This window comes from Mya arenaria, chromosome 6 (genome assembly GCF_026914265.1).
Source record: "Mya arenaria isolate MELC-2E11 chromosome 6, ASM2691426v1".
In the NCBI taxonomy this organism is placed as follows: domain Eukaryota; kingdom Metazoa; phylum Mollusca; class Bivalvia; order Myida; family Myidae; genus Mya; species Mya arenaria.
This window is the reverse complement of record NC_069127.1, coordinates 4,883,404-4,895,320: the sequence shown is the minus strand read 5'-3', so window position 1 is coordinate 4,895,320 and position 11,917 is coordinate 4,883,404. Positions and strand designations below refer to the sequence as shown.

Here is an 11,917-nt window from a genome sequence, read left to right as displayed (position 1 = left end):
ACATAAAAGTCGAAATGGAACACAAACAAGTGCGCAACCGTGTATTATTATTGTTTACGTGGTTGAGATCCTATATTGCATATCAAATTTTTGTGGATACACTTAATGTGAGTACATTTACTGTTAAAACGGAATTAAAACACCATATTTCGGTTCTAAGAATTAAACACACTAATTTTATCTATGGGCCGGTCGATGAGATCTCAGGTTCTTGGAATAAAATACAATGACGCCATCGGTGTTATAGACGGGACATCCCATGAACTATATCGGTCAAAACAACCCCAGCAACCGTATTACTCCAGTCACAGACATAGCATGCGATTCACACTCAAGTCATCGTAGGTGCTAATAGAATAGTACGGCATGTTGGAAATGGCTGTTTAGCACACATAAAGGTCGAGCAACAGTTCACAATAATGCAACAAGCGGGGATAGATCTGCCTAGCCCCGAAGAGTGCCTTCTTGAAGGCGACAAGATATATCCGGACCGCGGACACTTGATGACACCGTACACGACTGCACAACTTGCTAGAAAAGGAGTCCAGAGAAAGAAGAAAATGTGCAAAATTGAATGGGAACATCAGACAATATCGGGTGCGTGTTTACCATTCAATTGCTGAACTTAAAACATACAAAATTATTGAGACATTGTGGCGTAATCCGAGATATATTGTTTCAAACTTTGTCTATATATTACAAAATATTGAATAGTACATGGTCCAACCTAGTTTTCTATAAATCAACTAAACCAACATGGAATTTTCAGTGCGTGGCGATTCGTATCCGTTTAAAAGGAAGTGGTTTGTGGAAACAGGGAACTATTTATCAAGCTACAGTTATTATAATTGTTATACCCCACTTTTGTCTAGAATGGTAAAATCCCATTACCCGAAAAAGAGTTATATTGACTATCAGACACATTTTCAACCTTTTTGGCACGTGACCAAGCGATAATTCACTGTCAGGTCATGTGACCGCAGTGATATTTTGAATGCCATATAAGGGCAAATAACTGTTTCAATATTTTAGCTAAATCATGACGTAATTGCCTCCCTTATACACGTACAGCAGTGACGTCACTATTCAATGTGTACACAAAAACAACAGAGGACAGGAATTTTGTTCTATATATAATCATTTTATTATTTTATATTTTGTTTACATTGTTAAACTTGTTTAATTAAATGAACTGAAAACATTTTAAAACTTTTGATGTACTTTATTTTGCTCGGTATAATAAAATAAATATCATATAGCAGCTAACGCCTCGGGTGACATTTTGCTCTCGGGTTGACAATATCAATGTCACACATGTTGCCATATGATATTTATATATTGTTTTATGCATGTAGTAATATAATATTCTAACAGAAAAACATAATTTATATGACAAAGGAGATATAAATTGATTTATATTCTGCAGGTGTATATTTTGATAACAGTTTGGACAGGCTGAGAGGCAAAGCAGTGTTGGGTTCTGTTAACGAAACATATATCAGTATAAAATAACCTCAGCGCAATGGAAGCAGCATAGGAAGCATGCGCATTACGGCCTTTCTATTTTCCAACCTCATGCAGATTGCACGCTGCAAATTCGCTGTCGATTTTTCCACGGACTTTCTTATACGTCCAACTTTATGGGACTTTTACCCATTACTTACACTATTATGTAATCATTATCATTTATGCACCATTCCTTTTCAAAATAAATTCCGTAAATAAATACTTCCATCCGCATTGAGGATGTGGAACGATCTTGACAACTCAATTAAAAATGCAGTATCATTGCCCGCGTTTAAAGGTAAAATGAAATCTATGTATACTGTTCCCGAAGTCCCTACATTTTATATCGAAGGCGAAAGATCCGCTTCAGTCCATCATGCTCGAATGCGTAACAATTGCAGCAACTTAAATTCTGATCTTTACAATAATCATATCGCAACGTCTCCTAACTGTGTTTGTGGTACTGAAATCGAAGATGCTGAACTATTTCTTTTCAAATGTAGTCGTTTTACTACACAAAGGCGTCAGTTATTCCTGCAGACTAGGCAATATCACCCACTGAGTGCCTATAAATTACTACACGGCTACAGTAATTTAAGTGACGAACAGAATTCATATATTTTTCAAAGAGTGCATACATATATTGTTGCATCTAAAAGATTTAAGACAACTGAAGTTCAATAGGATGCCTGTCTACTAAACACTTGTAGGTTTAGCCAAAGTGGACTTGGCGACAACGGATTTGTTTCAGATACCATTTCTCTTCCTATCTTTCTCCCTCTTTCTCTCTCTCTCTTTTCCGCTTACCTATTTCTTAAACCAATCTCGTACTTAGTCGAATTTTAAATATAGAACCATTATAAGTTACTTATGTATTCACATGCATATAGACATTGTCATAACTTTTCAATTCTAACGATAGTCTGACACATTTCGGGGAGGGCAATTTTCTAATGTTGTCATAACTTGTGGCCCAACCCAATTGTACAATTATATTGTTTGTCGAATATATGTATACCACGTGTGTTTATTATTTACAATAAAATACGATTAAACTAAAATAAATTCCGGCTGATGCAATATGCATCAGCCCTTTTCAATCCAATTGGGTGTTAGTATTTACTGTCCCATAAATGAACTTTGGATGTGAGAGCGCAAATATAAAAGGGGCTTTCGATAGCTCACGATATATATTCAGCAAGCATAAGTTAGCTGCTGTGAATATATATTTAGCATACATGCACGTATGCATGTATAACAAAAGGTTCATACTACTTCTTATATTCCGGTCTTCGATACAAAAATGAACATTTATAAAATTTGATACACATTTTTTTTTCCATATGTTGAAATATATCATATAATAGAGTCATGATTATGAATGATCAATGTCAGTATTGGTTAAGATTTATTTTTTATAAAACTTACCTGTTTGTAGGCAAGACACAAAACCATGTAATGTCGTTAGTAGCTTACAAGTTCAATTTTTTTCTAATTCAAATTTTATTTGTAAAGAAAGGCCTCCGGCCCATAATACAACACATACAATACAAAACATAAAATCTTTAGAGTTGTGATTTCTTAATGACATTCATTTTTCCTTATCTGTTTGTTTCATTATTACATTTACAAAGAATGCTATATTTTTTTTTTCGGTCATCGTTTAGACTTTGCATAAGATTTATGAAGTTTTGGAAGTATTGCCTACCCGTGAACCATTTATAGATATAAAATTTCTTGCCTGAATTTGTTACATTGAACGAATACATGAAATTCATCTTCTACACATCTGATATCAAAAATAATAAAGCAATATCTACACACTCTATTTTCCCTTTCGATACCCAAATGTCGACCAGTCTCAATAAACAATTTATGGCTAGAACATCGGAATATTGCTAACGATTTCCTCACATAAAATGGTAGATTAATACATAAACATTTTTCTGGATTTAACGAAGTTTTAAAATGCTTATATATGTCAGATCGTGTTGAGTCTCCCACATTTTTGAACCAGTTTTGTCTTTTACAATCAACTAACCTTTGCTTAAATGATATTAAAAACTCGCCAACATTTCCGACTTCCTGACTTAGCCAAACAAAACCAAAACCATATTGGATGTAACCCAATTTTTTTTTCCAAAATCATCATGTCGTTTAAGCATTATATAGCAGTTTCTTGGATAACGTTCATTGGACTTGTATAGCAGTTTGCACCAGTACTTAATACATTTTACATGATGATCAATACATAGAGGAAACCTCCCGCATTCCCCCGATGCAACACAATCGTTAACATAATAATTTACCCCAAGGAATTCCTTACAATATTGTTACGACCTAGCCCCGTGGTCCGTCGACGCTATCAACTGTCCCTTTTAGGGTGACCAAGTATTTGAAGCAATAAATGTTACGACATAGCCCCGTGGTCCGTCAACGCTATCAACTGTCCCTTTTAGGGTGACCAAGTATTTGAAGCAATAATTGTTACGACCTAGCCAAAATGACGACGCAATGAACGTTTTACGTTTTATTTTTGGAGCAAATAAATATATGCATCAAGACATCAAACATCAGATATAATACACGGTAGTAATCAGCGGCACCGTACACAGCAAAACGCGTTGGCTTATATGAACGTTGGCACAGCACGTCGTAGTAAGACAGTAAAATATTATTATCAGTATAAAGTTGTTTACAAACTCAATATAAAATCAATGCCTGTTATTTTATTACTTGTAAGTAGTTTATATTTACTTATTTATTGTCTATTTAAATATTCAGGTTGATTTTAACCTTTTAAGAATAATATGCAGGCAGCTTGTTCAATGATCCAAATTCGACTGTCTGAGACTGAAAATTCACGGCCTTATATACTCCTATGGTTAAATGACCCGAAAATCTCGGTCAAAAATGACCTGACCCAAATTGACCCGACCGAAAATGACCCAGAATCGGGTCAAATGACCCGATTGGCTGACAGCCATTGTAAAATATTCAAGATGGCGGACGAACTGTCAAATGACCGTGAAGTTTCCGAAAAAGGATTTAAAGCATCACACTGGATTACAACAATAAATTATCAGTGCATTTCATGTGAATAATGGATTATTAACTAAGAGACATTATCACCTTGTGGAACGACATGATTCAAACGCTCAAGTAAGAATAACTTGTCAAGTTTTGAAATCTTGAAAGGTCAAAAACTATCTCAGGATTACCCAAGATTCAAAGGTAAAATGGCGGTGTACACGCTGAATTACAAAGAAAATATGTGAACTTTGTGAAATTCCCGACAAGAGTTATTACGTTTTGCTGTGTTAGTGCCATAAAACAACAGGTTTGAGATCAGTACATGTTATGCAAATAATGTTAAACCTGTACATCAATAATTTACTGAATAACTTGGTACTTATTAAATATTTTGCATGAACAATGCTTGAAAAAATGGACTTTATCCAGGATAATATTACTAACAACACTTAGTGACTATTAATGATCTTGGCATGATGGACACAGGGCTAGCCCGTCTGTAATATCAGGATGGCGCTAAGCACTGGCCTAAAATGCCAAGGTTTGAAAACTTCAAAATATCTTTCCATGAATAGACAAAGGTAAGTATGAATTACATATATTTTACATTAATAAAGATAAATACAGTATGGGGCGATGCCTGCCGGGGTTTATCAATACCCCCTCCAAATAGAGGCTAAGCTCCTGCTGCCTTTAATAACATTGAGATCAATAGTATGAGATATACATATGATAAACATTTTAACACTTTTGCACTTGACGTTAACAATAGAGATAAAAAAAAACTTAAATAACACTACAACTAGATGAACACTTTAACTGTTATTTCACTTATAAATGTCATTTCTATCGCGTTTTCTTGTGTTTACGGTCATCTTCTGTGGTAGACTTGCGCTTCATCACCACGCTTTTGACTTTCGGCTCCTCGGTGTTTTCTTCCTCCTCATTTTTAGCGACTGATCTGTATAGGTAGCGAACGTTCCTCTCAATGCGCTTCACCTCCTGCAGGGTCGCTTCTGCAGCTCTTTGTGACCCTACCACAGCTTTTATCCCCTCATCTATTGCTTGCGTTATTCTCTTCATGCCGGCCTCAAATACGTTAGCCAGGCGGTCTTCTAGGGTTGTTTGTGTTGATGTGTCATCTTTTCGGCTGCTCCCTGCCTGTGTCGCTTGGTCTCTTCCCCCTAGGCCCTTCGGCATCATCAGTGACTTCGGAGGCGGCGTCTTCGCTGGTGTCCTTGGCGATAGAGCGTCAAACCCACAAAATAGCGGATCGAGATGGTCCTCTGCACTTGGGAGGACCGCCGTGTCCTCAATAACCTGGTCACAACTACCGCCCGTCGACCTGGCAGAACCCTGGATTCGGGAGTATGTATGGGCCCTATTGGGTGTTCCCATTCTTTCGACTGACGGTGATGGGCCATCCAATCCCCCAAAAATGACATTTCCCGGGGTCGTTTTAACAGGGTTTCCTGTCGGCGGTCTTTCCGCGTAAGTGGTGTTATTCGTCCTGTTGGCTGGGCGTAGCTCGGGAAACGACCCACCGACGTTTGATGTCTCGCCATACTCCAACACCCGTATCAACTGGTCAAGGTCTGGTATGCCCACCCCATCCCCCTTCGCGCCTACTGGTCCGCTCGTGCTTCTCGGTGATTCAGGCTCCATCCAGGAAGGCCACATACTCGGTGGTTGGTTTTCCCCATCGGAATCATCCCTCAGGAGATCTATCGACAAGCGATCGGCCACCTGAAACATGTCATGGCTTGTGACGTGGATGGGTCGCTCTGCTTTGATCAGGTACTGCGCATAATTTATAGGCTTTCTCATGTTTTTCTCCTGGTTGACATGCCGTGAATACCGGCTCACATGGTCTCTTAATGTGCTACTGTCCTGGCATCTGAACTGACACAGCAAGCAGTGGTAAGGCACCTGATGTAGAGGTATGTGGTCTTTTAGTATGTGTGCAGCCATCCGGTTCTTCCTATCCTGTTTGCCACATCTGGCGCACTGCCACATAATACCGCCGTTGGATGCCTTCATCTACAAAATATAAAATAAAAATGCAAGGTTTGCCCCCTAAAATACTACCAATGCTGTGCCAACGGCTAGCCACAAGTCCGTCATTTTTGAAGTTAAATGTATCTCAGTCGCCCGGAATAAGTACGGTTAAACGACCGGGGAGCGAAAAGCGTAAAGTTATAGCTACTCTTTGGTCCGCAACCGCGATGCCAACTGGCTAGCCCACTTCGGTGCAGTTTTTCCCCTATACAACTTAAGCTTATTATGGTGGAGCAAACGTTTTGCGCCGCGTTTGTCCAATTGAACCACGTGGTTCAACGCAGATCGACTTTCTGTTATAACGAATGGCCCGTCAAAAGCCTTCTGGAGCTTTGGATTTACCCCAACCCGACGAGTCTCGTGTAGGCACCATACTATGTCGCCTACCTTGTACTTCGTGAAAGCTAACCTCCGGTCGTACACCTCCTTACTGCGTTCGGCCTCCTTACCTAGATGTGTTCTCGCTACCTCGTGGGCCCTCTGCATAGTCTGTCTTAAACTAACAATGTATTCTGCCTCACTACGGATATGCTCATCACTGTCCCTTACTGTAGGGTACTGAAGATCCGCCGGAAGTCTTACCTCCCTACCGAGGGCCAACATGTTTGGACTAAGTTTAGTAGCCTGATGAGGCGTTGCCCTGTATGCGTTGGCGATACAACCAAGATGTACATCCCAGTCGTCCTGCTCCTCGGACAAGAACGCTCTAACCATCTTGACAATAGTCCGATTGGCTCTCTCCACTTGACCATTTCCCTGTGGATTACGTGCGCTAGTCCGGGTCTTTTTCACTGCCAATAATTCGCAAAGCTCCTTAAAGAGCCGGCTCTCGAAAGCCGTTCCCTGGTCAGAGTGGATGGCCAATGGGGTTCCCCAGCGGTTAACCACGTGGTCAACCACTATTTTTGCACATTGTTCAGCGGTCTGGCTCGGTACTGGGACAACTTCTATGTATTTTGTAAAGAGATCCGTCAATACTAATATATGGCGGTTACCCCTGCTCGTCACCGGAAATGGACCCATGAAGTCAAGGGCTATTATATCCCACGGGGCACCGGTTCTAACGTGTCCCATGGGAGCCCTGGGCGTCTTTGGTGGTTTTTTATCGGCTTCGCAAACGTCGCAACATCTTATGTGCAGTTCTACATCTTGTTTCATTTCGAACCAGTAATAATTCCGTGCGAGTTTACCCTTGGTTCGTTTAACCCCCATATGTCCGGCAGTGACTGGTTCATGGGCTCCTCTAAGAACCTCCTCCCTCAGTACGCGTGGCACGATCAGCTGCGTGTAGTTATCTGTCTGGTCTAGTTTACAAAAGCTACGGTAGACCACGGCGTCAACGGTCCTTAGACTGTCCCAAATCATGAAATAATGGCGCGTCTCAGGACACATGGCAACAATGTCTTCCGGTTTCGGTTTCACACCGGCGCGCTTTGCCCTCAAAACCGGCCCAATGCTCGCGTCCTCATCTTGCATCCTTCCCAGTTCAGTAAGACTATACGTATGTGTCCAATTCGCCCGCGATATCTCGTCACCCTGATTAGATGGGCCAGGTTCCTGTTCGTCATCGACCGTCAGTGCTCGAGCTATGGCTGGTAGCGGGGTCTCAATTTTTAATACAATAGGCTTCGACAGAGCTCCGGCTCCTTCAGTAGCACCTTCCGGAACGTCTTCTTCGTCAAGCGTCCGCTTAGCAGTGACAGTCTCTCCTGTCGGAGTTTTAGGCACAACGTCAGCGTCCATGAGTACACATGCATCTTCCAAATCATCTGACACGCTCACTTCCGGTCCTCCGCATTGAATCTCGGAATGGCACATGATTTCCGCCCGTCGCCGACACTTTGCACAGGGGCCACACTTGAGCGGCTCACTCATGTCCACGATGTGACAATGGCACTCCCTCGGGTCTTCACATCTGCTTAACCCATCCGCGTTGCCGTGATGTTGCCCTTTACGATACTCAACAGCGAAGTCATAGGGGGACAGGATTTCCAACCACCTTGCAATCTTCCCGTTGGGCTCCTTGAGCTTAAACAGCCAGACCAGAGCTTGGTGATCTGTGCGAACCACAAAATGGCGGCCTAGAAGATACTGGCGGAAGTACTGCATAAAGTAAACTATGGCCAGCAACTCTTGCTCGGTTATACAATAGTTGCTTTCCGCCTTATTCGTACTTCTGCTGGCGTAGGCGACCACCCTTTCTCTCCCCTTCTGCATTTGTGACAAGACCGCGCCTATCCCTACCCCGGAGGCGTCTGTATCTAGGTAGAAGATACCCCCTTCATTCAATGGATACCCCATTACTTCCGGCCCAGTCAGTGCCCTTTTCAAATTTTCGAAGGCGGTCTGACAAGCATCTCCCCACTCAAACTTCCGGTCCTTCTTGGTAAGTTCCGTTAGGGGTCGGGCCATGGTGGCAAAGTCCCTTACGAACCTTCGATAATAAGATGCCGTGGCTACAAACTGTTTCACATGTTTTGTGTTCTGAGGTACTGGCCAGTCGACTATCTTACTGGTGTTGGTCGGATCTGGGAGAACTCCGTCATTTGAAACCACGTGACCAAGAAACAGGACTTTGTGCTGCAACATGTTACATTTTTCGGGTTTCAGCTTCAACCCCGCCTGTTTCATGCGATCTAGTACTTGCTCCACCCTGTGAATGTGCTGTTCGAAAGTGGTCCCGTAGACGATTATATCGTCGATGTACACCAAGCATGTTTCCCACTGGAGGCCCTGCAGTGCAATCTCCATCGTGCGCTGAAAGGTACTGGCTGAATTATTTAAACCGAATGGCATACGTGTCATTTCGAAGTGCCCGTATTTGCAACAGAAAGCGCTCTTTGGGACATCCTCTTCTTTGAGTGGTATCTGAAAGTATCCACTGGTCAGATCGAAACTGCTAAAGTATGTGGCTCCTGCGACTGCGTCTAAACAGTCTTGAATTCTCGGGAGCGGGAAACCGTCCGGTTTTACCAGCGCATTAACCTGTCGGTAGTCTACACATGGCCTTACAGAACCGTTCTTCTTTCGAACTAAAACAATAGGCGACGCCCATGGTGAAGTGCTTTTCTGGATAACCCCCTTTTGTAGCAGTTCGTCTATGGCCTTCTTCTCTTCCTCTGCGTATGCAAGTGGGACGCGCCTCGGCCGTTGCTTTATTGGCGGGGCGTCGCCCGTCTTAATTGTGTGCTCGGCTAAATGCGTAAGCCCCAGGTCCCATTCGGCAGTGGAAAAACTCTGCTGGTACTTCTGGAGGAGACCGGCAACCACGCCTTTTTCATAGTCCGACTTCCCTGCCGTGGACTTCCGGTACAAGTCGACGAGGTGTTTTGGTACCTCCGCTCCCGTTGCCCTAGTAAATTGGTTAGTGGCCGGTGAAGACCTCTCTCCTAGCCTAATTCTTCTCACCGACGTCATATTCCCTTGACCATCGTCGTCCTCAGCGGCCGCAACCACACTGACCACTCGTTCAACCCTTTCGGCTCTCCCAATTTCGGCGTTCTGTCGCAACAAGAAATCGCTTGGGAATGGGTTGAGAATTCTGATTTTACAAGTTGGCCCCTGGTTTACATCCACTAGAGTAGCTGCCATTTGTAATGGATAGTTGTCCCTAAAGTTATCTACTGGTTCAACAATAAAATCAGCCTGCACGGTGTCATCTTCTTCGTACCTTTCTACATACACACTTATCACCGACTCTGCAAGTCCAGGGACGCTGATGTCGTCGGCTACAGTAACCCGTCTGGTTTTCCTGTCCCGCCCCACCTGAAATACTGGCACATCAACTCCCTCTAAGAGTATTTTATTTTGGCTAAGCAAAATGTCTGCGGGACCGCTCTCCCCTCCCCTTAGGATGTCATACCCCAGTAGAGCGTCGTCTTCAACTTCGGCCACAATAACCTCTCGTTCAAGCTCCAGAGTCCCTAAACTCAGGCTGAATTTGGCTTTACCTGCCTTCTTAATCGGGTTGCCCCCCGCACCCACTAAGCAGTACGCCCTTTCTAATGGCGGCCGCTTGTCCTTTGGTATAGCTTCGTACGCCCGTGTAGATAGTATCGTCCGTGAGGCGCCAGTGTCCGCAGTGAACGTGACCGGTACTCCGTTAACAGACCCTCGTACGTATACCCCGTCTGCAATAGAGCTCCTCCTCACGGTCCTTTCACTCCCCACTGTCGTCCCCTCACCGTCTTCTTGCTGCGTTATGGCTGTAACTTTAAGGCCTGCTTTACTGCTGATGTGGACCTCCCCTAGGCCATTCGGGGTGGTCCCTGGTCGTTTAAACGGTTTTCATTTTGGTTTGACAGCGGTCGGCTGGTATTTACCCTTCGCTCCTTCCGGTCCGGACATTCACGTGCGTAATGACCCTGCTTGTGACAGTTATAACACTCAACTTTCTTTTTGGTGTCTAATTTCTTTGTGTCAGCGTTAACGTGACCTTCCAAACGCTCGAGCCGGTTTATCAGTTCTTTCAGTAGACTATTTTGCAGCTCATCTCGCTTTTGATCTGTCCCTAGTCCATTCTCTTTCCTCTGTCCATTGAACTGTCTTGAGGTGTCTCGCCGTTCGGGTACCCTATGGTCACCATTATGCTTGTCCCACTGCGGCTCGTATGCTCTTCTTGCTTGATAACGCCCTTTTCTGTCAGCTCTATCTCTTCCCCGAATCTGTAACCAATTGACTGCAAAGTAAACTGCCTCATCGACCGTCCTAGGTTCTTTATTAAACTCCAGCTCGAACCGCATTTCCTCGTCTGTGACCCCGTCCAAGAACCGCCGCACGAGGTCCTCGTCCCTCGTCTTCCGGTCTCTAAACCCGTGGGCCTTGTCGTACAGCATTTTGAGGTCCGATGCGTACTCCTCTACTGTCTCCCCCTGTCGTTGCGTCCGTCTGCTAAATTTAGCGGCATATGACCGGGCTGTTTCTACGGCCCTGAACCTACTATTTAGCTCAATAATAAGTTCTTTGTAGTTATTCACTGTGTTAGGCTTTAATTGGGAAAATACAAATTGTGCTGCTGCCCCCTCCAGCCTAGGCAGTAGCTGATCAAGCCTCTCGTCTTCGGACCAGCGGAAACGACCGGCTATGGCTTCAAACTGCGCCAGCCAGGTGGCCCAGTCTTCTTTACCAGTGAACACCGGCAGCTTAACTGGTGGGTACCTCGCAGTTCCTTCGCGAAAATAGGGGGCATCGCGTATCCTATCAGGCTGCGTGTATGGCCCGTGGTACATCCGGTCCGATTCCCAACTACTTCCGCCTGCTCTCGTGTTCCTGGAGCTTGATACATCATATCCCTCCCGTTGCGTCGACCCCGTCGCGTTGT

The 11,917-nt window shown here is 43.7% G+C and overlaps 1 protein-coding gene across 1 annotated transcript in view; it reads right to left on the bottom strand.

Moving 5' to 3' along the window:
• Positions 1-4,023: 4,023 nt before the first annotated feature.
• The window catches only part of LOC128238476 (uncharacterized), a 38,485-nt gene continuing 30,591 nt past the window's right edge, over positions 4,024-11,917 (bottom strand). Inside the window, exon 2 of the mRNA XM_052954436.1 lies at positions 4,024-6,579. Within this exon, the coding sequence (XP_052810396.1) occupies positions 5,386-6,579 (1,194 nt within the window). The 3' untranslated portion in view covers positions 4,024-5,385. The remainder of the gene's footprint in view (positions 6,580-11,917) is intronic.